Below are 26,194 nucleotides of genomic sequence, written 5' to 3' on the forward strand. Positions count from 1 at the left end.
AAAACAGACAGAAGACGGGTGTCATACCACTCAATAAGCCAGGTGCCACGGCCCCAGGCCTTTGAAACACGTCACCCACACCTTCCTACCGGGCCTGGGAATTCTTGCCACCTTTGGTGAGGCTGCCAGAGTTTTTCCTTCCAAATTATAAAGTCCTTCATGAAGCCAGGCCTCAGTTACGGGATGGTTGACACTGAGTGTGACAGCTGCCACGCCACACTGGCACCAGCAAAGCCTGCTCCATGCCGCTAGGGAGAGGAGACAGCACGCAGTGGAAGAAGCCACGCCGAGGGCTGGGCAGTGTGGGCAAGTCACGCCACCCTCCAAGGCGTCAGTCGTCCGGTCTGCGAGAGGAGACACGATCCCTGCGCAGCCCAGGGGCTGAAGTGCGGCTCTGCTGTAACGGGGTGGCTCATGGGCACGTGCGGGGCAGCGGGGAGCGCCGTCTGCCACCCGGACTCACGGCCCCCTGCAGCTGGGATTTCTACAGGGAGGAGAATTGGACTAGAAGCACAAATCCCTTCCTGTGTGATAACTGTTTTAAATTTTTTGACGCTTTAAAAAAATGGCTATAAAAATATCAAATTGTAAAGAAATCAGAACCAATCAGATCACGCATGATTACATAATGCACCTTAGTGATGACGAGCATGAGCTTTCAAGTGGCAAAGACCCTTGTTCGAGGCCCCACGCCCCCACTTACTAACTGTGTGACCTTGGCTGAGTTACTGAATCTCTAGAAACCCAGGCTTGCTCAGCAGTAACATGGGATTAAAAAACAGTACCTGTCTGGGACTTCCCTGGTGGTCCAGTGGCTGAGATGCCGCACTCCCAATGCAGGGGGCCCGGGTTTGATCCCTGGTCAGGGAACTAGATCCCACATGCCGCAACTAAGAGTTCGCATGCCACAACTAAACAAAAAAGATCCCATGTGCCGCAACTAAGACCCGGCGCAGCCAAATAAATATATATAAAAAAAGTAGTACTTGTCTCACAAAGGCAATAGGAGGACTAAATGAGATACTTTGTCAAACATTCTGATACACAGTAAGCTCTCAAGATAACTGGCAATCATTATTCTTGTTCAGTACTTCCTCCCATTATCTGCGATTCACCTTATACAAACACAGTTAAAAGTATGCAAGTAACCGGGGCTTCCCTGGTGGCGCAGTGGTTGAGGGTCCACCTGCCGATGCAGGGGATGTGGGTTCGTGCCCCAGTCCGGGAAGATCCCACATGCCGTGGAGCGGCTGGGCCCGTGAGCCATGGCCGCTGAGCCTGCGCGTCCGGAGCCTGTGCTCCACAACGGGAGAGGCCACGACAGTGAGAGGCCCGCGTACCGCAAAAAAAAAAAAAAAAAAAAAAAAGTATGCAAGTAACCAAAATCTCCTCTGAACGACCACCACGATGTTGCAGTGTACATGCATAAAAGCCCGGGTATTTTGTTCACACAGCCATGCCCAGATTCTCATTTAGTGTGACTCTGTACACAAGTCTAATAGCACTAATAATGATGGACACTTGATCGACCACCTACTGTGCACCCAGCACTTCGCTAAATGTGTTACATTTGTCATCACACTGGACCCTCACAGTCCCACAGGTACGGTCATCTCCCGCATTCTACAGATGAGGAAGTAGAGGATGATAGAAGCTAAGCGACTTGCCCCAGGTCAAACTGATTAAGTAGGAAACTCAGGATGTGAACTCAGCCAGTCTGATGCCAACCCACACTCTAATCAATGCCCTACAGCGCCTCCATGCCCATCCTGGTGATTCCGTCTCCAGGCTTGTGGCAGGTTAGGAAAAAGAGCTCGAGGGGTGGAGGGAACTGAAGCGACAGGTACCGTGACACGTGAGGGATTGACGGATTAACAGGGAGACAGGAAAGGGAAGGGGATAAAAAGCTCACAGAGAAAGGCTTCCAAGGCACAGCTGTCCAGACCCAGTCGTATCAGGGGTCAGAGCGCCCTAATATATTATTCAAAGCCCCCGAGGGTGTCATGATTCCACAGCACAGTGCGATAATTTTCACTCTGCCATCAAGAAAAATCAAATTGTGTGCCCAGGAAGACAGAAAAAAAATGAGGGGATGGGGGACCGTGGGTGATATATTAAAGGGGTGGGTAGATTCCCTCGGGACAGCGCATCTGCGTTGAATACCATTTGACAATTTGCATAAATAAGGCACCGCCTTTGAAAAAGATGATACACTATTCAAGTAAGAGTTAAGGAAATACCAGCACCGGGGTGTCATCTGGATACTTTTTGTTCGTGGATCCTTACCTTTTATTTTAACCCAGCTTCTATGCAGTCTTGAGACAAAAAACCCTTTAGTCCTCTCTGCCTCTCTCAGTTTAGAATCATGTCTTTGGTGCCTTTAGCCAGGGTAGCATTTAAGCGTCTCACAAACTAATTGCATCAGGTAATTGAAAGGAACATGTATTGAAAATAAGGATGTAAATTAATATTTATAATTATGTCCTCCATTTTTTTTAAATGGAGGACAAAAAGGTATTAGGTGGCCTTCTTGTCACAGGCAGCTGTCACCTGGACTTTTAGCGTCCCCTTCGGGCACAGGCCAGGCTGGCAGAGAAAAAGGGACTTGTGTTAAATCACGAGACCCATTTCCAATCAGAAGCCACTCATGGCTTCCTGTTCATAACCTTAGCTCACTGGCCCCTTCAAGTGAGATTTTGTTTTATGCCTATTCACATTATATTCCCTAAGCTCCAGAAAAACTGCTTTCAAAGTCTCAAAATGAAGCTTAGAACATGATGGCTTGAAAGGTGTTTGAACCGAATTTGAAAAGATTTGAAAATAGCATTTAAAATTGATATAATTGTAACATGATACCTTTAACAGGTCCTCTAGTTCTGCTTATCTGAGCAGGGAGAAACCTCCAGGAACCAGAAAAGCCCCCATTCACCAGCAGCCCACACTCACCACGCTGGCCAGCGGTGTCCAGACGGCAGAAAAGCTGTTCCCAGTGGAAACAGGAGATACCCTTATTCCTCTAGGTTAGGGTTGCCAGATGCGGCGAATGAAAATACAGGACACTGAGTTATAGTTGAAGTTCGGATAAGCAAAGAATACTTGTTGACCATGAGTAAGTCCCATCCGATATTTAGGACATGTTCACATTAAAAAATTATTTGCTATTTATCTGAGATTCAGATTTAACTGGGTGTCCTGTATTTTACCTCTCTCTACTGTGGGCTCTGACCCCCTAGGAGATTTAGGATGGGTGGGAAGTAGGGGCGAGCGGGGGTTCCGCTTACCAGCCTAGGAGAAGAGCACCACTGATGGCCCCGGCTGGCATTCTCTCACCTCCAAGCAGCAGGCTCCCCTCCCTTCCACCCCTTCCTCCTTTCTCTCTAAGGAGGCTCCACGGCTCCGGCCAATCCATGGTTTTCCTTAGGAGACACCTCTGATCCCTCTGGCTGTCACCCCCCATAACACACCTCCTAACCTGACCTCGTCCCACACTGAGGTGCATGCGTGGAGGCAGACGGTGCTTGTGAGAACTTGTTTGTTTCTACGTTCTACTGTGTCTTGATTTGTTTCCCGAGAAAAGCTGCAGATGGGCTTTGCAGGGGCTCTTGATTAGAGATTTCCTTTCATTTTTTTCTTTCCCCGTATAGACCCCCCTCCTGCCCACTGTATTCAGATGCCAAGAAGTAAATCGGTGTTTGTTCCCTGCATAATCATAATTTCAAGACCTGAATTAAAGCGAGGGCTGAGCCAGTATGCCCAGCTTACCCAGGAGAAGTTTCTATAGACCCTTATAGACGCTGGCCTGATTCCAGCAGTGGACGCTCTGACCACCTCCCACCCCGACCATTCCATACTACTGATTAGTGGTCCTTAGTGAACCGCACTCAAAAATAATCACATATATTTAACAAAATCAAGGAGGAAAGATCTCTTGGTTTCAGGCTTCCAAGTGTGTGCTTGCAGCAAAACATTTAGAGCCCAGCCATAAAATGAATGGAAATAGGAGGAAACACTGACACAACAATAAAACGAGGGGTGAGATTAATGATGCCGTAATACAATCTGTTTTCATTTGGTGCAGAGAAAATTAATTTTTGAAGACACTTCATTTAACTTTGCAATATTTTGCAGTGTAACCTTTGATGCTTGAAACTTTTCTCTTTCATCCCCTTTAAGCCTGAGAATGGGGAAAGCCCCAGTTTTATGTCTGGTTGTAAGTATTGCTTCATGGCAGATGATCAGGCTTGCTGCCTCTGCAAGCAATGTGTACTCAGGGAACAGAAGTTATTGCTGACCCTAATCTCAGCTCTTTACCTCCTATTGAAACATCCACTTTAATAAGCCAAAATTCAACTTCCAAAAGAATAAGATGTGATACCTTCCAGAGCAAGGCACCGGGGTGGGCTGGACGACCAGATAAGGTTGTGTAAGCACTCGAGATACTCCGACCCCTCGAGTTTGAATCCAGGAAAGCAGTGATAGGAGATCACAGTTCCCACTGGGAAGGAGGTCTGGAACTCGGAGATGTTCACATAGCCATTAGAAGAGGCAAGCGGTCTCAGGCAGCCTGCGACGTGGGAAAGAAAAAGGGAAGTGTCTCACGTGGTCATCTTTGTACACCTCAAAGACAAAGCACTATATGTCTTTCGGTTTCCCCCGCTGAAAACGCGGCATGGCCTCTGAGGACTGCACACCTTGGTCTTAAATGCTCAGACCTCCTTATCTGTGTACCTATTCTATTTCTAAAGCAGGCATTTGCTTGTATAGTTGCAAGTGGCATCGAGAGGGTCAGACGAGTAGGGAAGTAGTAACGAGAGGTGGAGCTGTGGATCGGGACACCCCCTAGCCGGTGGTTCCAGCCCTGACTGCATGTTAGAATCACCTGAGGAAAGTTTTTAATTAATTTATTTTTCATTGAAGTAGAGTTGATTTACAATGTTGTGCTAATTTCTGCTGTACAGCAAAGTGATTCAGTTATACATATATATACATGCATTCTTTTTTATATTCTTTTCCATTATGGTTTATCACAGGATACTGAATATAGTTCCCAGTGTGATACAGTAGGACCTTGTTGTTTCTCCATTCTGTATATAATCGCTTACATCTGCTAATCCCAACCTCCCACTCCATCCCTCCCCCCAACCCCCTCCCCCTTGGCAACCACAAGTCTGTTCTCTATGTCCGTTTCTGTTTCATAGATAGGTTCATTTGTGTCACATTTTAGATTTCACATATAAGTGATATAATATGGTATTTGTCTTTCTCTGTCTGACTTACTTCATTTAGTATGATAATCTCTAGTTGCATCCATGTTGCTGCAAATGGCATTATTTCGTTCTTTTTTATAGCTGAGTAATATTCCATCGTGTATATGTACCACATCTTCTTTCTCCACTCATCTGTTGATGGACATTTAGGTTGTTTCTATGTCTTGGCTATTGTAAACAGTGCTGCTATGAACATTGGGGTGCATGGATCTTTTTGAATTAAAGTTTTGTCCGGATAGATGCATGGGGGGGGGGGATTGCTAGGTCATATGTTAATTCTATTTTTAGTTTTTTGAGGAACCTCCATACTGTTTTCCACAGTGGCCCCACCTACTTGCCTTCCCACCAACAGTGGAGGAGGGTTCCCTTTTCACCTGAGGAAATTTTTAAAAACACTAATGCCCAGACCTGTGCCCGGGTAGGTATCCAGCCTGGACACCCCTACCTTTTTTAAAGCTCCCCACATAATCTTAAAGTGCTATCAGGGCTGAGAACCACTGAGGTGCCACAGAGGGAAGAGAGACTATTTCCTGTTTCAGCAGCGGTGGTGGGCAGCTCGAGAAGGTTAGGATGCAGACTGGGTTCCACGGCAGCAGAGAACGGAACAGACACCTGCCTGACGCAGTGCAATGAAAGTTTTCAAAATCCCATTGTGTTTTAGGTGAAATAGGAAAGTAACATGTAACGCAGTGGTTCTCAAACTTGAGAATAACCCAGAGAGGGCTTGTAGGACAGACTGCTGGCCCACACACCCAGAGCTTCTGGTTCAGTGGGTCCGTGTGGAGCTCAAGGATTTGCACTGCTACAGGTTTCCGGGCGCTGTTGCCGTGGCACCAGGCTTTGAGCAGACGTGCTGTAGCGAGTTTGTGCACCATGCACAGAATACTGTGTGCCATCCGAGTGAGCGTGAGGCCTCGATCCCTACTTCTGTAAAACAGTAGCTGCCTTTTGTCCTGAAGCCTGTGCAGCCCAGTGGAACATTCCCAGTGGCACAGCAGCCCACGTGGTGTGGCATCTGCTGTGATTAGTGAATTTCTTATTGGCTTCAGCAGCTTCACTGGAGGGAACAATGACCCTGCAGAGCTGTGCTCTTCCCGGGGAGAACTAATTGTGTGTGAAGTAAATAATAGATACTGGAAAAACCTACTTTCCCTTCCAATCACCAAGCACAAACTGTATCACGCAGGCACTGCAGCAGATGACGGAACTCCTCTCTTAAGATGACTCTCTGACACATTACAATACAAGCGTCGAGAGCTGCGTATTCAGCGAACTGCTCGGGTCGGCGCCTTAGACAGTGGTGTCTGTGTCTGTATCAGAGCAGACACAGACAACGCAGTGAGGGGTGCAGAATGTAGGAGGCATTCACTCTGGGGTCGTCAAGGGTCAACCTGCACTGCTGCATCCTGGTGTCCTGGAGCCCCGCAGACCCCACAGACCCCAAAGATCCCTGCCCGGAACAAGCCACACTCAGGACGGACCAGATCAGACACGCGTGGTGCCCAGCCATCCTTTTGGGCAGTCCCGACGGTCTTAAAGGATTTTTTTTTTTCCGGAGCTGAAAATTAACACTGTTCATGGCAAAAGTGAAATGTGTGAAGGGAGTTTGGCAATCAGGCATAAACAGGATCAGTAACTGAGGGAAAAAAAAAAAAAAAAGATAAGCAAATCAACACCAACAAGGGAATGTGTTAGAACCCTGAGCAGGGTTCCAATGTGTGGGCACACGTGACTGTGCCCCTGCCTCCTTCTGGGAAGGAGTGTGGTTCTAAGCTACCCATGTGGATAGACTGCATCCCCTAAGTCAAAAACTAACTCTGACCCACAGGGAGCAGGAAGCATCGGCACATGGGTCTCTAAAACACAAAGTTCCGGGGAAAAAACGGCCTTGGAATAGTTCCCACCTCCGACCCCAGAAGGGGGTTGGAACACGTGCAGCCAATCAGAGAAGGAAAGCTATGCTCACTCTTGGTTGGAGGACAGCCTGTCGTAAAAATACAGTAGAAAACTGACTTCGACTCAATAGTTGAATGTGATTTCTATTTGCACTTCGAGATAATAGAGAAATGGTTCCTCAGGCTGTAGCCCCTGGATCTATAGGTACAAATAAAAATTACAGGATGAAATGTCACTCGAAGGGCCAATTATATACCCCCTTGGGGCTCGAGAGGTGTCAGGCTGTCTAAAGCAACCCTGCTGTGCCCACGCGGGTGGACGGCAAGGTGCAGGGGCTGGAGGGGGGTATCAGGGCCCAGACCAGGGGCACCTCCTCTGTGGGGACCGAGGGCTCTGAGGAGGGCTGAAGGTGGGCTGTGGGCTGTATTGCTGTTTGAAGACGCACACCTTTCAAGAGCGGCCGGCCAGCTCTTTTGTTGCTGCAAAAAACATCGAAGCTGTGTTATGACTGAGATTTAGTAAGGGGTGCTAGAGGGGAGGGGCGAAAGGGCACAGACAGAGCAAGAGGCAAGCCTGCACCTGAACTCGTGACAATGACACCCCAAGATGTCTATCCCCATAGGGCATTTAAAAAAATCATTGGGGTAAAAAGAACTCCTAAAGAAGCGTACTGTATTTAAGGGATGTAAAAGGAAATTGAAAGGGTGGGAGAACCGAAAGACAAGTGGAAAATATGAAAGCGAGAAGGGGTTGGAGTCTGAAATAATTTTCTTGGCCGTTACTCGGATGGCGCCGCAGGACTGGAACGAATCCATGGTTAATAAAGTTCATTTGGATAAACAGCCCTACCTAAAAGCCGGCTGCTGATTCTGTGGAGAGTCTCTAAGAGAGTAGAAATAAATCACGTGTCTCCTTTAAGAATGTAACCCATAACACGCTAAACAACCCAGAAGCTTCTGGGGAGAAATGCAGGAGGGTGAGGACCTGGGCTGCCTCTGTCCTCCTAATCCTGAAGCCTTTGTTTCTTCAAGGGGCCGTGACTCTTAAACTCTCACATAAGGAAATGATTTATTTCCAACTATGGGGTACACAAAGCAATATCAGAGTCTGCCCGTCATGATTTCCAAGCAGAAAGTTGACATCCGTCTCAACTTTAACATGCCAGTGCTTTTGGTGTAAATAAGATTGCTAGCCTTCTCCCTTGGATTATGAATTATGCATGGGTTTCTTAGTCCTTTGGTCCAAGTCACATGTCAAAAAATAAAATCAGAATTAATGGGAACTCGAGGGTTTATTTTCACAAACAGGGGGCCCTCTGTGTCGGCCCAAGCAAATTTAAAAAACGCAGGAGGATAAATATTCATCGTATGGTTTGGATGAAATTTGAATTTGATTATTTTTCTGCTCCTCATGCATTATAAAAAAGGATAACATTATTAAGAGAAAATAGCCTCTGTAAGACTGGCTTTAAATATATTCGCACCACAACTGAATCAGTATAAATGCTGTTATTTCCATTAAATATACAATAGTTCATCATTGTGTTCACAGCCCAGTTACAAGGCTCCTAATTCTGCAACGACTTTTGGTTTCTTAGGATAAAGGAGACATCCAACACACTAAAGAATAAGGTATCTCCCTTTAAACTTTAAAGCTGGGTGTATAGAGCTGGAGAGAAGCACAGGGAATTGTGGGAAGATTCCAAACACAGAGCTGTGGTGATCAGAGTGCAGTACAGCTGAACCATGGGGTGTGCGTGGCTTTGTGTTTCCCCCTGTCATCCTATTAGAGAAACGTGTACGCGCTCCACAATCAAGTCTGAAAGAATAGCTGAGAACCACAGCCTCAGCCCCGTACCTTGACAGATGGGCAGATGGTCCCACGTTCCGTCATCACGACATAATGAAGCCATGTTGTACAGGTCAGGGTACCGGATCTTGAATCCTTCGTGACAAGTGATGATTAATTTATCTCCATGTCTGTATGTCTTGTTATGAATCTCGGCATCTTCAATTTGTGGAATGCGGCAATCTGCAATTGCGTAAAAAGGACACATTATTTTTGGAATTCAAACAGTTGTGTTTCACAGCTTCACAAGAAAGCTCTTATTTTCACACCTGGTCTCAACCTACGCGGCAATCTGATAAATGGTTCTTTATTTATCGCTAGACTCAGGTCCCAAGGGCAAGCAGCAGAAGCTGCAGAACCTGCTTCACAGAGAAATAGGAAGAGGGGTCGAAGTCCAGGTCTAAAAGGAACCTTGTTTTCCGCCCGCGACACTTTACACTTTACAGTTGAGCTTACAAGCAATTTTGGAAATGAGTGAAGAAAGACAAAAGCTGGGGATTCACATGAACTATCTAGCTGGTTGCCCACTTGGCTGTGTTTGTGGACCGTGCACTGCACCAAACAGCCTGGCTGGCTGCTCTCGCCTGGTCCTCCCGCCTCTGCCTGTGGGGCGAGGGCCTGGGCCTGATAAGAAAATGTGCTTTGCAGAACAGCAGGGGGCCGAGCTGGGGCTGCATTTGCTATTAGCATTTCTCATCCACCTTATCTGTTTTTAAAAAGATCATAAATAGAGCAGCACATACTACTGCCAATATCACAAAAGACTCAGAGAAAGCAACTGTTGCCTTTGAAAAATGGAATCAGAGCAGAATGCAGGTGGCTGGGAGGGGAAGAGGCCACGGGGTCAGGAGAAGGGTGTTGGGGGGTACAATCATGCAACAAAATGATTAAAGGAGAAAATAAAACTAATCAATCGTAGGGCTTCCCTGGTGGCGCAGTGGTTGAGAGTCCGCCTGCCGATGCAGGGGACGCGGGTTCGTGCCCTGGTCTGGGAAGATCCCACATGCCGCGGAGCGGCTGGGCCCGTGAGCCATGGCCGCAGAGCCTGCGCGTCCGGAGCTTGTGCTCCGCAACGGGAGAGGCCACAACAGTGAGAGGCCCTCGTACCGCAAAAAAACAAAAAAAAAAAAAGCAAAAAAAACCTAATCAATTGTAACTATCCGCTTCTAACTCTAGCTACCTCCAGTTTACCCTGCGGGCCAGTCCACTCTGCGCTGGGAAGTTGGGGTCCTGCTCCCTCTGGCCCCTCCCCCTCTAAACACCGCCCAACTAATCCTGTCTAATTTTTTTTTTAAAAATATATATTGGAGTAGAGTTGATTAACAATGTTGTTGTGTTCGTTTCAGGTGTACAGCAAGGTGATCCAGTGATACATATATATGTATCTTTTCAAATTCTTTTCCCGTGTAGATTATTGCAGAATGTTGAACCGAGTTGCCTGTGCTATACAGTAGGTCTCTGTTGGTTATCCATTTTAAATATAGCAGTGTGTACACGTCAGTCCCATCTGGTTTAAGTCACTTTGTTCACCATGTGTCTCTCTTCATCTCCTGTTTTAAAGTCTCTGATTTTACACGCATATATGCTTGTAAGCATGAGCTATTTATTTATTTCTACTTTTAGAGTCAGGTAGATGAGTTATGTTTCCAGTTTGCTGCTTCTTAGTTTTTTGAAACAAGGCAAAATTTAAAAACAGCACTTTGATGATCATAGAAGCTTCCTTCAGAAATTTCTCGGTGGGTTTCTCAGCCACTCCCCAAAGCCTATTGAATCCAGAATAGGTTGGAATAGTATTAATAGGAAGTCTGACCTTCAAGTTCCTCTAAGCTTTGAACGGTTAGCTCTAGGGTGATGAGCCTCTGGGAAGCCTGAGGCAGGTGGCTGGCCTGAGGATACCTCTGCGAGCTGGGAACTTGGGTAGCTTTCAAAAGAGCATGTCCCAGGAGCTTTGATGTGCGGTTGAAGCTGGGTTTACTGGGGGCAATCTGACAACAACGGACTCCAGAAAACAGAAAGTTAGTGACGGGAAAGCCTCGGGCAGAAGAGGCCTCCCAGGCAGAGCAGGGCCCTGGCAGCTGAGAGCGCAGGGGTGGCGGCCATTCACCATCTCCTATGAGTTCTCCGGAGGCAAACGCTTGCGAGCCCGGCTCTGCCTTGATCTCAGCCCTCGTTCTCACCATTAACTTGAGAGCAGCGACTGTGTCGCCACTTCCCCTGACGTTCCCTCCGTGCCTCCAGACCTTTGTACACACCTGGCAAAGAAAGGCTGAGGGAAGCCATGTGGACCTTTGCCCGAGAACGCTGTGCGCCTGCAGCCCCCTCGAGAGGCTGATTAACAGGCTTTCGGGGCAGTCCTGGCAGCTAAGCCTTCCCCTGAGGAAACCCATCATCAGCTCTTCCCTTTGCCTATGGATTTCAACAGAGAGAGTCTTGGCTGGAGAACTGGGTTCTGGTTTCAATCTTACTTCTCATTTTTGTGTCTCAGGCTACAGAAAGAGGTTTTCTAACTGTTCATGTTTAACCAATAGTTTTTCTGCAAGAATAGCTGAATTCCTCCCAAATCAATCCCAGAATAATGATGACGGGAGTCACAGATAATTGACAGTTCTCTGCACACTGCTGCTGCCTTCTTCTTAATGGAAAATGTGAATTACATTTTTTTTCAATATTGCTATGCAGAAATTATTCACAGCAAATAAAAACACATTTGTCAAGGCATCGGTCTGTAAAATCTGGGCTGTAAATAGATCCTGTGGTAGTAACTTATATGACTAACAGTTATTTTCATGGTTGACTTAAAACTTACTCAAGAATTAACCAGTATACTCAGGAGGTGGCCAACCGGTGGCAGTAAACTCAATGGACAGAACTGGCCATTTGGACACTGTGACATATGGACACCGGCTGACCAGGAGCGGAAGCACCCAGCCTTGTTTTCAAGAGTGGTTTCTCTGCATAGTGGTCTATAGTATAGAATGCTTTGAACTTCTAATTAGAATGTCACGTTTCCATAGGCAGGAGCCCGGGAATAGAGGTTCAAAGGGAATTCACAGCCTCCCAAATGCGAGTCATTATGTACTCTACTCAAAGAAGAGTCAGCAGAGAGAGTGATATAGGACCAATTTACTATGTGAGTGGAACCCCATATCCACCGGGGAGTCAACAGTTGGAGTTCAAACTCCACCAAGGTAGAGAGGCCAGAAGCGGCCGTGCCCTCCGCGTAAGCACAAAACTCAAACAGACCATCTCTAACAAAGCCTAACCTAAACCTTGACAGGAGAAAATACCATCCAGAGCCTTTCTAATTATTTTTTATCCAGAATGTCTGACACCTAATCCCCCCAACTGAAGGAGGGTGAAGTAGAAAGAAGGCTTTGGAGTAAATACATGTCCTAACCAGTTATCGGTGGCAGTCAACAACTCTGGACCTTATTTCTCTGGAAAGAAACAAACCAGGATCTTTAGGCTCTGAAAAGAAACATGCAACCTTCATCAATTCTAAAGTTTCATATAGAAATAACATGATTTTCTATAGCACAAACGCATCCAGCTGACACAAAGAATTTGTAAAAACTGCTTCAAAAATGTTGTTACCAAAGAAATATACCTATGAAAAAAGGTCTATCAAGTAGAATCAGGTCAACAGTCAAAACTTTTGTCTACAGGGTATCAGTGGGCACTTTGGAGATAAATTTGAGGGATATCAAAAGCTTCCATTCCAGAAATCATTTTTCACCAGCCTATCACTATCATTATTTTTGTATCTTGCTACTAGTAACAATGAGGCTTTAATATGATAAACAAATAACAGAGTGGATAAAAGGCCCTAAGGCTGTACTACACATGTATACCTACGCACAAATCAATTGATCAGATTTAGTTGCAGAGAGCAGAGTCCTAAAGGATGGAGCAGGAAAGAGAAAGAGGAATTTTAAAGAATATGTGCCATGTGTTAGATTTACTTCTCTTTTATTTAATTAATTAATTTATTTATTTTTATAAATTTATTTATTTAATTTTGGCTGCACTGGGTCTTCATTGTTGGGCACGGGCTTTCTCTAGTTGGGCAAGCGGGGGCTACTCTTTGTTGTGGTGTGCAGGCTTCTCATTGCAGTGGCTTCTCTTGTTGCGGAGCACGGGCTCTAGGCACGTGGGTTTCAGTAGTTGTGGCACACGGACTCAGTAGTTGTGGTGCACACGCTCTAGAGAGCAGGCTCAGTAGTTGTGGCACACGGGCTTAGCTGCTCCGCAGCATGTGGAATCTTCCCAGACCAGGGCTCGAACCCGCGTCCCCTGCGTCGGCAGGCGGATTCTTAACCACTGCACCACCAGGGAAATCCCAGATTTGTTTCCCTTTAAAATATTAGTTATACATGAAAACAAATCTGATTCCTTAAAAATGCTATGTTTCAACATCAATATGCCCCCCAAAGTGTTCCTAGGAACATGAATACATGATACTCACTCAGATTCACAATTCATATTAGCATATTAAAGGCTCTGAAAGCCTTGCTGTAAAGAATTCTACTGGACCTTGTTTAAGCCAGCACTTGTAAAGCTGTTCACTCATTCATTGAGTTATTGAGTACTTACTCTAGGCCCAGTACATTCTAGGTGCTGGGGATACAGAGAAAGTCAAGTATCTTACTCTTATGGCGTTTGCGATGAGGGAGACTGCTAACAGGCAAATTATCAGGTAAGTGAGCTAGAAAATAACAGGCAATGATCACTGCTATGATGAACACATAACGAGGTAATAGGATAGGAACTGACTTGGGCACTCCTTTAATTCGTGTAGACAGGCAAGGCGCCTCTGAGGAAATGACTTTTATTAAGCTAAGACCTAATGACAAGAAGAATCCAATCATGTGTGGACCAGGAAGAAGTTTCAGTCAGAGGGAACAGCTACTACAAAGGCCAGGAAAGAGCTCAGTGTCCTTAAAAACACAAAAGAAGATCAGGGACTTCGCTGGCGGTGCAGTGGTTAAGACTCCATGCTTCCAATGCAGGGGGTGCGGTTTCGATCCCTGGTCGGGGAAATAGGATCCCACATGCTGCACAGCATGGCCAAAAAAAAGGCTAATCTCATGTTAAAAAAAAAAAAAAAGAAAATCGGTGTGCCTGTAGGAAGCAAGAGGGAGACAGAAAGTCAGATCATCCAGGGTCTTGTAGATGAGGACAGGGGATCTGGTTTTATTTTAGTGTGGCGGGAGCTCCTGGAGTTTCTAATGCGTGGGCCATGACATGCTCTGTATCACGTGGGTACATGCAGTAAAGGGCTGGCCTTGCCAAAAGGGAGTTCTGGCCTTTGCCCTCAGCTCCTGGGAATTAACCTCTAAGCCCTTGGATTGCTCTACCTGAGATGATATCTTTGTTTATCTGGAGCTTAGCATAGACCAGATAGTCTATGCTAACAATGTGACTTAGGCCAGGGAACGGTGGTCCCCACAGTTATCAGCTCTACTTTTGGAAGAACTGGAGACACATAAGTGGCCAACCACGTCCACATGACCAAGCCCCAGTAAAGATGCTGGACACCAAGCCTCAGGTGAGCTTCTCTGGTTGTCAATACTCCGTGTGTTTTTTTTTTTTTTTTTGCGGTACGCGGGCCTCTCACTGTTGTGGCCTCTCCCGTTGCGGAGCACAGGCTCCGTGTGCGCAGGCCCAGCGGCCATGGCTCACTGGGTCCAGCCGCTCCGCGGCATGTGGGATCTTCCCGGAGCGGGGCACGAACCCGCGTCCCCTGCATCGGCAGGCGGACTCTCAACCACTGCGCCACCCGGGAAGCCCAACTCCGTGTGTTTTGACACACGTTGTTGCTGGGAGAACAGGCACTGTGTGTACAGCTCCACTGGGAGAGAGCAACTGAAAGCACATGCCTGGCGCCTCCTAGACCCTGTGTGCCTCTCCCCTTGGATGATTTTAACCTGTGTCCTTTTGCTGTAATAAACCATAATCATGAGTATCATCAGTCCTTCTGGTGAATTACTTAACCTGAGGATGGCCTTGGGGACTTCCAAACTTGTGGCTGGAATCAGAAGTGATAGTCTTGGGGGGCCTGCTAAATTCAGATTCCTAATGCATAAAACCTCTAAGAGGAGGCCTGGAGATGTGCATTTTTAACATGCCCCTTGGGCAATTCCCACGACGTCAAAGTTGAGAACCACTGCTTGATGGATACACAAGGTGACTGACTAGATTGAAGACAGCGGTCCAAACGCAGAGGCAGGCTCACATTTAACAAGCCCCAGTCCATCCTTAGCAGCTAAGTCAGACAAATGCAGTAAAGAACAGAATCTTATGTGAGCAGCTGGGAGGCAGCTCGGCACCCAAGGCCTCTCCCTCCGCTGGCCCGACGTGGGGTTCTGAGGAGACCTGCATTGTAACAGGACCTTCAAGATGCACACTGGGGAGCCACGGTCAGCCCCAAACTGCTCAAGATAGCATGAGGGAAAATGAACTTCCTCTGGGATGGGTTTGGAAGGATGGGTTGCCCTGTAGTTTTCACAAGCAGCCCACGTAATTCTGGCAAGTTTCAGTTGCAAGCTTGTGAAGAACGGCTTTCTAGGGAATCTCCATGATGGGCGTGGTGTTCGAGGTTGCTCACCATCATTTTGTGACCTTTATACACGATCTGACAAGGATCTGTACACGTGCACATGTTCTGCATTTTCGAATAATTCTGCGACTCAAAGCGACTCCATACCTCCGTGGCCCCCGTACCGAGAGGGCGAATGGCAGCGCTCACGTGACATGGGAGATGACGGGAAGCAGCTGGTAAAGGCTGCTAGGATTTGGATTCTCCCTCTGCACTTCCAGGGGGCTCAGCTGGGCAGGCTTGTGAACCCTTGTCTGAGGCGGTCCGGCCGTCATCTTGCAACAATGATAACTGATCATTTCTGTCATTTATCTTTGCTGCATCTGCCTCCAGCTGACCTGACCTTATTTCCTCTGGATTTGTTTTTCCTTTCAAGTCATGACCACATTTAAGTTAAAGAAATCTTTTCAAGAACAAAAACCCAAACTCACGCTGAAGCCACAAGGGAGGGAGAGTAGGGAAGCAGTGACTTCTGTTACAAGAATCATAAATAAGTCATGACAGTGGTCCCGGAGACAGGGAGAGGCAGTGCTCTGCTCCCTCCCATCTTAGAAGATGGAAAATGAGAAGAGATTATCTTAGGGGAAGACATGCAAATACTTGCTCTTGTGGGCACGGGCTGCTGTTTCTGATAACCCATGTCCAAGGCAACAAGACAGAAATTTTACAAAGTAGAAAATGCACACAAGAAGAAAAGGGCCCTAAATAAAACGTTGTAAAAGCATCCATCTGTTTGGGGAAGTTTCTGGAACTGGGAGACAACTCACTTTCATATAGGAGTAACTGTAAAAAGAAGTAGGACTACCTTGCTTTTGAAAAGTGTCTGCACCCCACAGTTTCACTGAATAAAGGAGTCACCTGCCATCTTTACCGCCAGCTTTAGCTCATGAGTCAAGTTGAATTTTTTAATTCAAAATTTATAATGTAATACTACTACTTAAACTTACACTGTACCTTTTCCCCAGGAAACTCAAAGAACCTCCTTAACTTCAAATTACTCATCTTTTATAGCAATCCTGGTCAGGTCTACGGGAGTCAAAATATTTTAGTAAGTACTTAAAAATAACGCTTACTGAGTGAATTCATTTTTTTCCCTTGTTGCACTCTTCAAGGAACTGGGGCAGAGAGGGGTTCAGCATGGAGACATAGCAGATTGGGACAGGGACAGGGACAGCTCTCCTGTGCTCAGTTTCTAAAAGTTCCCAGGGTAATTCCAGTTACTGCTGCCACCTGCACTTTTTTGTCTCAAGTGTCCTCATTGTCTGCTTGTGGCTGAAGTCTGAGGTCCCATCGCCCAGATCAACCAAAATAGAATCTCTCGGAGAAAGTTCCAGGCACTGTTATTTCTAAAAGTTCCCAGCACTGTTATTTCTAAAAGTTCCCTGGGTGATTTCTGACACACAGCCTGAGTTGCACACCAGCAGGATGGTAGAAAGAGCACTGAACTAGGAGTCAGGGTGTGGGTCCTAATCCTGGTTTATTTGCCATGTAATGTGTGTAAGTTACTTAAACTCTACAGGCTTTAGTTTCTTTTCTTCTTCTTATTTTTTTTAATGTGGACCATTTTTATAAAGTCTTTATTGAATTTGTTACAATATTGCTTCTGTTTTTATGTTTTGGTTTTGGCCACAAGTCATGTGGGGTCTTAGCTCCCCGACCGGGGATTGAACTGGGGCCCACGGCATAACCACGGGACCTCCAGGGCATTCTTGGCTTTAGTTTCTTTGTTTATAAGACAGCAGTGGGCTTCCCTGGTGGTGCAGTGGTTGAGAGTCCGCCTGCCGATGCAGGGGACACGGGTTCGTGCCCCGGTCCGGGAAGATCCCACATGCCACAGAGCGGCTGGGCCCGTGAGCCATGGCCGCTGAGCCTGCGCGTCCGGAGCCTGTACTCCGCAACAGGAGAGGCCACAACAATGACAGGCCGGCGTACTGGAAAAAAAAAAAAAAAAAGACAGCAGTGACATTCTCTGATTCTAAGAATTAATGATCTCCCAGAACCTCTCTTTTACACTACAGAAAATCATGTTCCCTTGCCCATTGTCAAACAATATCAGACCACATCCCCACATGAGTAAGCCTCAAACTTTTTTGCAAAAGAATCTGTTGAGAGTTTTTAAAAAAATATGCAGGATCCCTGGCCTCACTCCTAACATGCTAATGCAGGAGGTGTGAATATGCAGGGAGTCCTTGGCACACACTTTGGGAAACCGGTGCCCCGCATGAATAGGTTCTTACCGGTTTAAGCAAGATGCCACCCCCATGAGGTGTGGGTGTGGGCCCACTGTGATTATGTGTCACCTGCTCCCCCTCCCTTCCCCTGGGAAAAATCAGCTTTGGACAGGTGAGGTGAACACACTGGAAAGCACAGACCTGGATCTGGGTACTAGCTCTGCCACTGGGATGCAGGGCTACCTATGAGACCGTGGAAAATGCAGCCTCTCCGAGCCTCCACGTTTCCTGTCTGTAAGGTGACATGTGAACCTACTCCACAGGGTTGCCATAGTAAAGAAGATAATGCGTATAAAGCATAGGTACCCAATACATATAACAGATGCCTCCTAGAGAATTCCCTGGCGGTCCAGTGGTTAGGACTCCACGCTTCCACTTCAGGGAACATAGGTTCGATCCCTAGTCAGAGAACTAAGATCCCCCATGCGGTGCAGTGCGGCCATTAAATAAATGAATAAACAAATAAATTAATTAAATAACAGACGCCTCCTAAAACACGGCAGTCTTGCTGAGAAGGGAAAACAGAGGCAATGTGAAGACCAGGAACAGGTATACGGGGGTGTTGGACGGGCCGGGTGCCCAACCCCAAGGTAGACTTTGCCGATAATGATGGGGGCGGGGCAGGTTCTGGATTGCTCTCTAGGGATCTTTCACCTTCAACTGCTGCCTCTCTGAATCCATCTTTGTCAACATCCCCAGAGTGCAGGACCCGGGACAGGCAACTCAATTCACAACGTCCTATGGAAAACTCATTCCCGATTGCTCTGACAACATCGCTAATTGTGGGCAAAGCAATGATAAAATGTGTACCAAGCTAATCAGAAGGACGGAAGGAAAGAATGCCCACGTGCGTTCCTTGTGTGTGAGTGACGAAAAATGGCTGGTGCCAACTGCACTTGGAACTCAAATATCAGGAAAAGGAGTAAAGGGGAGGCCAGAAAAAAAAATTAGCAACTCCTGGAGGAGCTCATTGTAAGTATCTGCCGGCAAAGGTCTACCTGAGGGATGCAAAAGTCTTAACCAGACCGCCTGTCTAAAGCGGGCATCAGGCAGATGGGCTCCACCAGGCCTACAGCCAAGTGATGAAAGAAGACAGGCCAGGAAGCACCACAGGAAACAGCTGTCAGTGCGCTGGGGCCTCCCTTGCCCACCTCATGCATGAGAACCGCCTGCTTAGACTGGCAGGTAATATACATGGTAACATCTAGTGTGGGGAGTCGGTCGTCACGTGCACCGTGGCTAGCGTGTCATTGGTACCCACATCGCCCTCCTAGGCGGAGGGACCTTCCTGCTGAGAAGCACCAAGAGGCTGGATGAGGTTGCTCTGTGGGTTGCCAGGCAAAGCTCATGGGTCTCAACTCGGCCCCTGGAACTGCAGGTCCAACCAGACCATCCTGCCAGGGGCTACATTGGTCCTCCTCAAGGCGAGGAAAGCCATCTCAAGGGGGGCTATCCTTACAGGGGCGGCCCTGTTTTCTTTCTTTGTGACATCTTTGTCGGTTTTGGCATCAGGGTGGCCACATAGAATGAGTTTGAGAATGTTATTCCCTCTGCTACATTTTGGAAGAGTTTGAGAAAGATAGCTGTTAGTTCTTCTCTAAATGTTTGATAGAATTAGCCTACGAAGCCATCTGGTCCTGGGCTTTTGTTTGTTGGAAGATTTTTCATCACAGTCTCAATTTCAGTGCTTGTGATTGGTCTGTTTCTATTTTCTAGTTCTTCCTGGTTCAGTCTCAGAAGGTTGTGCTTCTCTGAGAATTTGACCACTTCTTCCAGGTTGTCCATTTTATTGGCATATGGTTGCTTGTAGTAATCTCTCATGATCCTTTGTATTTCTGCAGTGTCAGTTTTTACTTCTCCTTTTTCATTTCTAATTCTATTGATTTGAGTCTTCTCCCTTTTCTTGTGGATGAGTCTGGCTAATGGTTTATCAATTTTGTTTATCTTTTCAAAGAACCAACTTTTACTTTTATTGATCTTTGCTATTGTTGCCTTCATTTCTTTTTCATTTATTTCTGATATGATCTTTATGATTTCTTTCCTTCTGCTAACTTTGGGGTTTTTTTGTTCTTCTTTCTCTAATTGCTTTAGGTGTAAGGTTAGGTTGTTTATTTGAGATGTTTCTTGTTTCTTAAGGTAGGCTTGGATTGCTATAAACTTCCCTCTTAGAACTGCTTTTGCTGCATCCCATAGGTTTTGGATCATCATGTTTTCGTTGTCATTGGTCTCTAGGTATTTTTTGATTTCTTCAGTGATCTCTTGGTTATTAAGTAGTGTATTGTTTAGCCTCCATGTGTTTGTATTTTTTACAGATTTTTCCCTGTAACTGATATCTAGTCTCATAGCGTTGTGGTTGGAAAAGATACTTGATACGATTTCAATTTTCTTAAATTTATCAAGGCTTGATTTGTGACCCAAGGTATGATCTATCCTGGAGAATGTTCCATGAGCACTTGAGAAGAAAGTGTATTCTCTTGTTTTGGGATGGAATGTCCTGTAAATATCAATTAGGTCCATCTTGTTTAATGTATCATTTAAAGCTTGTGTTTCCTTATTTATTTTCATTTTTGATGATCTGTCCATTGGTGAAAATGGGGTGTTAATTCCCCTACTATGATTGTGTTAGTGCAGATTTCTCCTTTTATGGCCGTTAGCATTTGCCTTATGTATTGAGGAGCTCCTATGTTGGGTGCATAAATATTTACAATTGTTATATCTTCTTCTTGGATTGATCCCTTAACCATTATGTAGTGTGCTTCTTTGTCTCTTGTAATAGTCTTTATTTTAAAGTCTATTTTGTCTGATATGAGAATTGCTACTCCAGCTTTCTTTTGGTTTCCATTTGCATGGAATATCTTTTTCCATCCCCTCACTTTCTGTCTGTATGTGTCCCTGGGTCTAAAGTGGGTCTCTTGTAGACAGCAAATATATGGGTCTTGTTTTGTAACCATTCAGCCAAGTTTAAGTCTTTTGGTTGGAGCATTCCATTTACATTTAAGGCAATTATCCATACGTATGTTCCTATACATTTTCTTAATTGTTTTGGGTTTGTTACTGTAGGTCTTTTCCTTCTCTGTGTTTCCTGCCTGGAGAAGTTCCTTTAGCATTTGTTGTAAAGCTGGTTTGGTGGTACTGAATTCTCTTAGCTTTTGCTTCTGTAAAGGTTTTAACTTCTCTGTCAAATCTGAATGAGATCCTTGTTGCGTAGAGTAATCTTGGTTGTAGGTTTTTCCCTTTCATCACTCTAAAGATATCCTGCCACTCCCTTCTGGCTTGCAGAGTTTCTGCTGAAAGATCAGCTGTTAACCTTATGGGGATTCCCTTGTATGTTATTTGTTGTTTTTCACTTGCAGCTTTTAATATTTTTTCTTTGTATTTATTTTTTGATAGTTTGATTAACATGTGTCTTGGTGTGTTTCCCCTTGGATTTTTCCTGTATGGGACTCTCTGCGCTTCCTGGGCTTGATTAACTATTTACTTTCCCATATTAGGGAAGCTTTCAACTATAATCTCTTCAAATATTTTCTCAGACCCTTTCTGTATTTCTTCTTCTGGGACCCCTATAATTCGAATGTTGTTGTGTTTAATGTTGTCCCAGAGGTCTCTGAGACTGTCCCCAGTTCTTTTCATTCTTTTTTCTTTATTCTGCTCTGCAGTAATTATTTCCACTATTTTATCTTCCAGGTCACTTATCCATTCTTCTGCCTCAGTTATTCTGCTACTGATTCCTTCCAGAGAACTTTTAACTTCATTTATTGTGTTGTTCATCATTGTTTGTTGGCTCTTTAGTTCTTCTAGTTCCTTGTTAAACGTTTCTTGTATTTTCTCTATTCTATTTCCAAGATTTTGGATCATCTTTACTATCATTACTCTGAATTCCTTTTCAGGTAGACTGCCTATTTCCTCTTCATTTGTTAGGTCTGGTGGGGTTTTGCCTTGCTCCTTCATCTGCTGTGTGTTTCTCTGTCTTCTCATTTTGCTTAACTTACTGTGTTTGGGGTCTCCTTTTCACAGGCTGCAGGTTCGTAGTTCCTGTTGTTTTTGGTGTCTGGCCTCAGTGGCTAAGGTTGGTTGAGTGGGTTGTGTAGGCTTCCTGGTGGGGGGGACTAGTGCCTGTGTTCTGTTGGATGAGGCTGGATCTTGTCTTTCTGGTGGGAAGGTCCACATCCACTGGTGTGTTTTGGGGTGTCTGTGGACTTATTATGATTTTAGGCAGCCTCTCTGCTAATGGGTGGGGCTGTGTTCCTGTCTTGCTAGTTGTTTGGCAGGGGGTGTCCAGCACTGTAGCTTGCTGGTCATTGAATGGAGCTGGGTCTTAGCATTGAGATGGAGATCTCTGGGAGAGCTTTTGCCATTTGATATTATGTGGAGCTGGGAGTTCTCTTGTGGACCAATGTCCTGAACTCAGTTCCCCCACCTCAGAGGCACAGGTCTGACACTTGGTCCGAGCCCCAAGACTCTGTCAGCCACATGGCTCAGAGAAAAGGGAAAAGAGAAAGAGAGAGAGTGAAAGGAAGGAAGGAAGGAAGAAAGAAAGGAAGAAAAATTAAATTAAATTAAATTTAAAAATAATTATTAAAAGTTAAAAAGTAATAGAAAAAGAAAAAAAGAAAGAAAGAAAGAGGGAAGAGTGCAACCAAACCAAAAAATAAATTCACCAAGGATAACAAGCACTACGAACTATACTAAAAAAAACGAAAAAAGAAAACAACGAACAGACAGAACCCTAGGACAAATGGTAAAAGCAAAGTTATACAGACAAAATCATACCAAGAAGCATACACTTACACACTCACAAAGAGAAAAAGGAAAAAAAAAAAAAATATATATATCGTTGTTCCAAAAGTCCATCACCTCTATTTTGGGATGATTCGTTGTCTATTCAATGAATAGACATATTCTATTGTCACAGATTCTATTGTGGAATCTGTGTATTCCACAGAACAGGGTACATCAAGTTGATTGCGGAGATTTAATCCACTGCTTCTGAGGCTGCTGGGAGAGATTTCCCTTTCTCTTCTGTGTTCGCACAGCTCCTGGGGTTCAGCTTTGGATTTGGCCCCACCTCTGCGTGTAGGTCGCCTGAGGGTGTCTGTTCTTCGCTCAGACAGGACAGGGTTAAAGGAGCCACTGCTTCGGGGGCTCTGGTTCACTCAGGCCGGGGGGGAGGGAGGGATATGGATACGGGGCGAGTCTGCCGCGGCAGAGGCCGGCGTGACGTCACATCAGCCTGAGGCGCGCCGTGTGTTCTCCCGGGGAAGTTGTCCCTGGATCCCGGGACCCTGGCAGTGGCGGGCTGCACAGGCTCCAGGGAGGGGAGGTGTGGATAGTGACCTGTGCTCGCACACAGGCTTCTTGGTGGTGGCAGCAGCAGCCTTAGCGTCTCCTGCCCGTCTCTGGGGTCCACACTGATAGCCGTGGTTCGTGCCTGTCTCTGGAGTTCGTTTTGGTGGTGTTCTGAATGCCCTCTCCTCGCGCCCCCCAGAACAATGGTCTCTTGCCTCTTAGGCAGCTCCAGACTTTTTCCTGGACTCCCTCCCGGCTAGCTGTGGTGCACTAGCACCCTTCAGGCTGTGTTCACGCGGCCAACCCCAGTCCTCCCCCTGGGATCTGACCTCCTTAGTAGCCGGAGCCTCAGCTCCCAGCCCCGCCCACACCGGCGGATGCGCAGACAAGCTTCTCGGGCTGGTGAGCGCTGGTCGGCACCGATCCTCTGTGCGGGAATCTCTCCGCTTTGCCCTCCGCACCCCTGTGGCTGCGCTCTCCTCCGTGGCTCCGAAGCTCCCCCGAAGCTCCCCCCTTCGCTACCTGCAGTCTCCGCCCGCGAAGGGGCTTCTAGTGTGTGGAAACCTTTCCTCCACAGCTCCCTCCCAGTGGTGCAGGTCCCGTCCCTATCCTTTTGTCTCTGTTTATTCTTTTCTCTTTTGCCCTACCCAGGTATGTGAGGAGGGGAGGTTCTTGCCTTTTGGGAGGTCTGAGGTCTTCTGCAGCGTTCAGTAGGTGTTCTGTAGGAGTTGTTCCACATGTAGATGTATTTCTGATGTATCTGGGGGGAGGAAGGTGATCTCCACATCTTACTCTTCCACCACCTTGAAGATCTCCCCTCAAATGAATTTATGCAAAGTCAATCTGACTTTACCTATACTTTTTCTTATGAAATGTGGGAAAGGGATGTATTAGCAGGGAAAGTGCCCCCCAGTAGACTAGTTGAGTGATTTTGGAAAGGAAGAGGCCCCGATGGTGGCTGTCCCCCTGGCCTTTAGTCACTGTACTTAGTATGTCAGCAGTCCTGTGCCCCCAGGCCATATTTTCAGTCCTTTGCCAACTCCATGGTACCCTCTCCAGCATACTGGTCACCTCCCCTGCTCCCTGGACCATAAAGTATCCTCACCCCTGCTCAGGGATGTGCAGGCTCTCTAGTCTTACAGAAGCAGCTTTGACAAGCACAGATGTTTCTTAGGCTGGAGGCTTTGGGTGCCAGGAAAATAATTCCTTGCCTATATTATCAGTTCTGTAAGTCCAAACTTCTGTACGTGAGCTTGCCTGGAATAAACCATTTAGATTGGAGTAAAAGGAGAGAAGGGAGATGGCTGGTATGTGTGGCAGGGTGAAGTGGAGAATAAAAGAGAGGGAATCTGTGTGAATGCACAAGAAAATATTTGCTTTAATACCACCTTGCTTCTGTAGAGCACTTTACTGTTATAAAGCATTTTAATGCATATGAACTTATTTTTTAAAATCTGTATCTCAGGCAGAACTGGCTGACAAGGGAAGACTGGAAGAAGTCGAGGCAACAGTGACAAGACCTGGGCTAGAACAGATGTGTCCCTAAATCACCATTTAAGTCTGGGAAGACTCTTAACTTCTCTGAGACTCAGTTTCCCTACTGATCAAACAAAAACTAAATAAGAACGAGGGCTTGGATTATCTAATTTCTAGAGTCCCTTCGACTCTGAACGTCGATGATGCCATTTGTTATAACAATGTGTTGTTGCGTAACTGATTACAGTAGGGCTTTTGTGACACCAAGAGGAAAGTCAGACTTAATCTTGTAGAGGATAAATGCTGGCTTAGAATGAGTTACAGATCTGCTGCTTACCCATCAGTTGTGTGACTTTGACAAAGCGAGTAACTTCTCTGAGCCTCAGTTTCCTAATCAGGAAATGAGGACAATAAGACTTGTCTTGTAGGGCAGTTGTACTTGTTAAATGAGATAGTGAATCTGAATGTACTTTTAAACTCTAATGACCTAAAAAATGTGATAATTTATTGTTATCACTATCACCAGCATGCAGAAAAATCCATTAGCCCTCTAAGAATTACCTAACAGGGCTTCCCCGGTGGCACAGTGGTTAAGAATCCACCTGCTAATGCAGGGGACACGGGTTCAAGCCCTGGTCCGGGAAGATCCCACATGCCGCGGAGCAACTAAGCCCGTGCACCACAACTACTGAGTCTGCGCTCTAGAGCCCGCATGCCACAACTACTGAGCCTGCGTGCCACAACTGCTGAAGCCCGTGCACCTAGAGCCCGTGCTCTGCAACAAGAGAAGCCACCACAACGAGAAGCCCGTGCACCGCAACAAAGAGTAGTCCCTGCTCTCAGCAACTAGAGAAAACCCGTGTGGAGCAGCGAAGACCCAATGCAGCCAAAAATTAAATAAATGAATAAATAAATAAATTTTTTAAAAAAAGAATTACCTAACAACAGAAACAAATGAATTGAGCAGCCCTTACTATTAGCCCAGCATAAGTCCTAACCAGGGAGTAAAGGCCATTCGCAACTCCAGGGAAAAATAGTTTAGCTTCTTCCCTGCTTTACGACATCCATGGAGTTGACTTCTGTGTGCCCCTCGCCCCTGCAAGCCACATACAGAAGGCTTAGGCTGCTAACAGTGATGATTTTCTCCACCGTGAGGGCAACGAAAGTGATCTCCTTATACAGATCTTTCAAAGACCAACAAAGATCACCATTTATATTAAAAATAATTAATTATACCGTCGTACTTAGAAAGGCAATACCTGTTCTTCCAAACTCTGTAAAATGACGATGAGAGCACAACATCGTGACTGGAAATGAGGAATCTCGGTACGTTCTTTGGAAGCACCTGGTCTTATTTTAAGTTGCCTAATAAAAGAACTGACACTCCACTGCCATCCCCAGGTACACAGCCCCTCCCAGCACATTTGGGGCTAAGTGTTCAGAATTATGCACGCAGACCTATATAATAGAAGCCTCTAGTCCAAGGTGATTTTTCACTCCCTTTCTTGGAATTACTATGTATTACATTGTTATGTACAAGGTTGGAAAGAAGCTCATCTAAAAAGGGATAAACTTTTTTTTTTTTTCCAGGA

General features: G+C 46.0%; 1 protein-coding gene across 3 annotated transcripts in view; it reads right to left on the reverse strand.

The window, feature by feature from the left end:
* The window catches only part of SUSD4 (sushi domain containing 4), a 119,643-nt gene that overhangs the window by 26,242 nt on the left and 67,207 nt on the right, over positions 1 to 26,194 (reverse strand). For all 3 annotated transcript variants that reach the window (XM_073800689.1, XM_033851078.2, XM_033851075.2), the window contains exons 4-5: positions 9,021 to 9,194; positions 4,376 to 4,564 (exon numbers count right to left, since the gene is read on the reverse strand). In XM_073800689.1, coding sequence (XP_073656790.1) covers positions 4,376 to 4,564; positions 9,021 to 9,194 — 363 coding nt within the window. The remainder of the gene's footprint in view (positions 1 to 4,375; positions 4,565 to 9,020; positions 9,195 to 26,194) is intronic.

Source organism: Tursiops truncatus, chromosome 1, assembly GCF_011762595.2.
Source record: "Tursiops truncatus isolate mTurTru1 chromosome 1, mTurTru1.mat.Y, whole genome shotgun sequence".
NCBI classification, from domain to species: Eukaryota; Metazoa; Chordata; class Mammalia; order Artiodactyla; family Delphinidae; genus Tursiops; species Tursiops truncatus.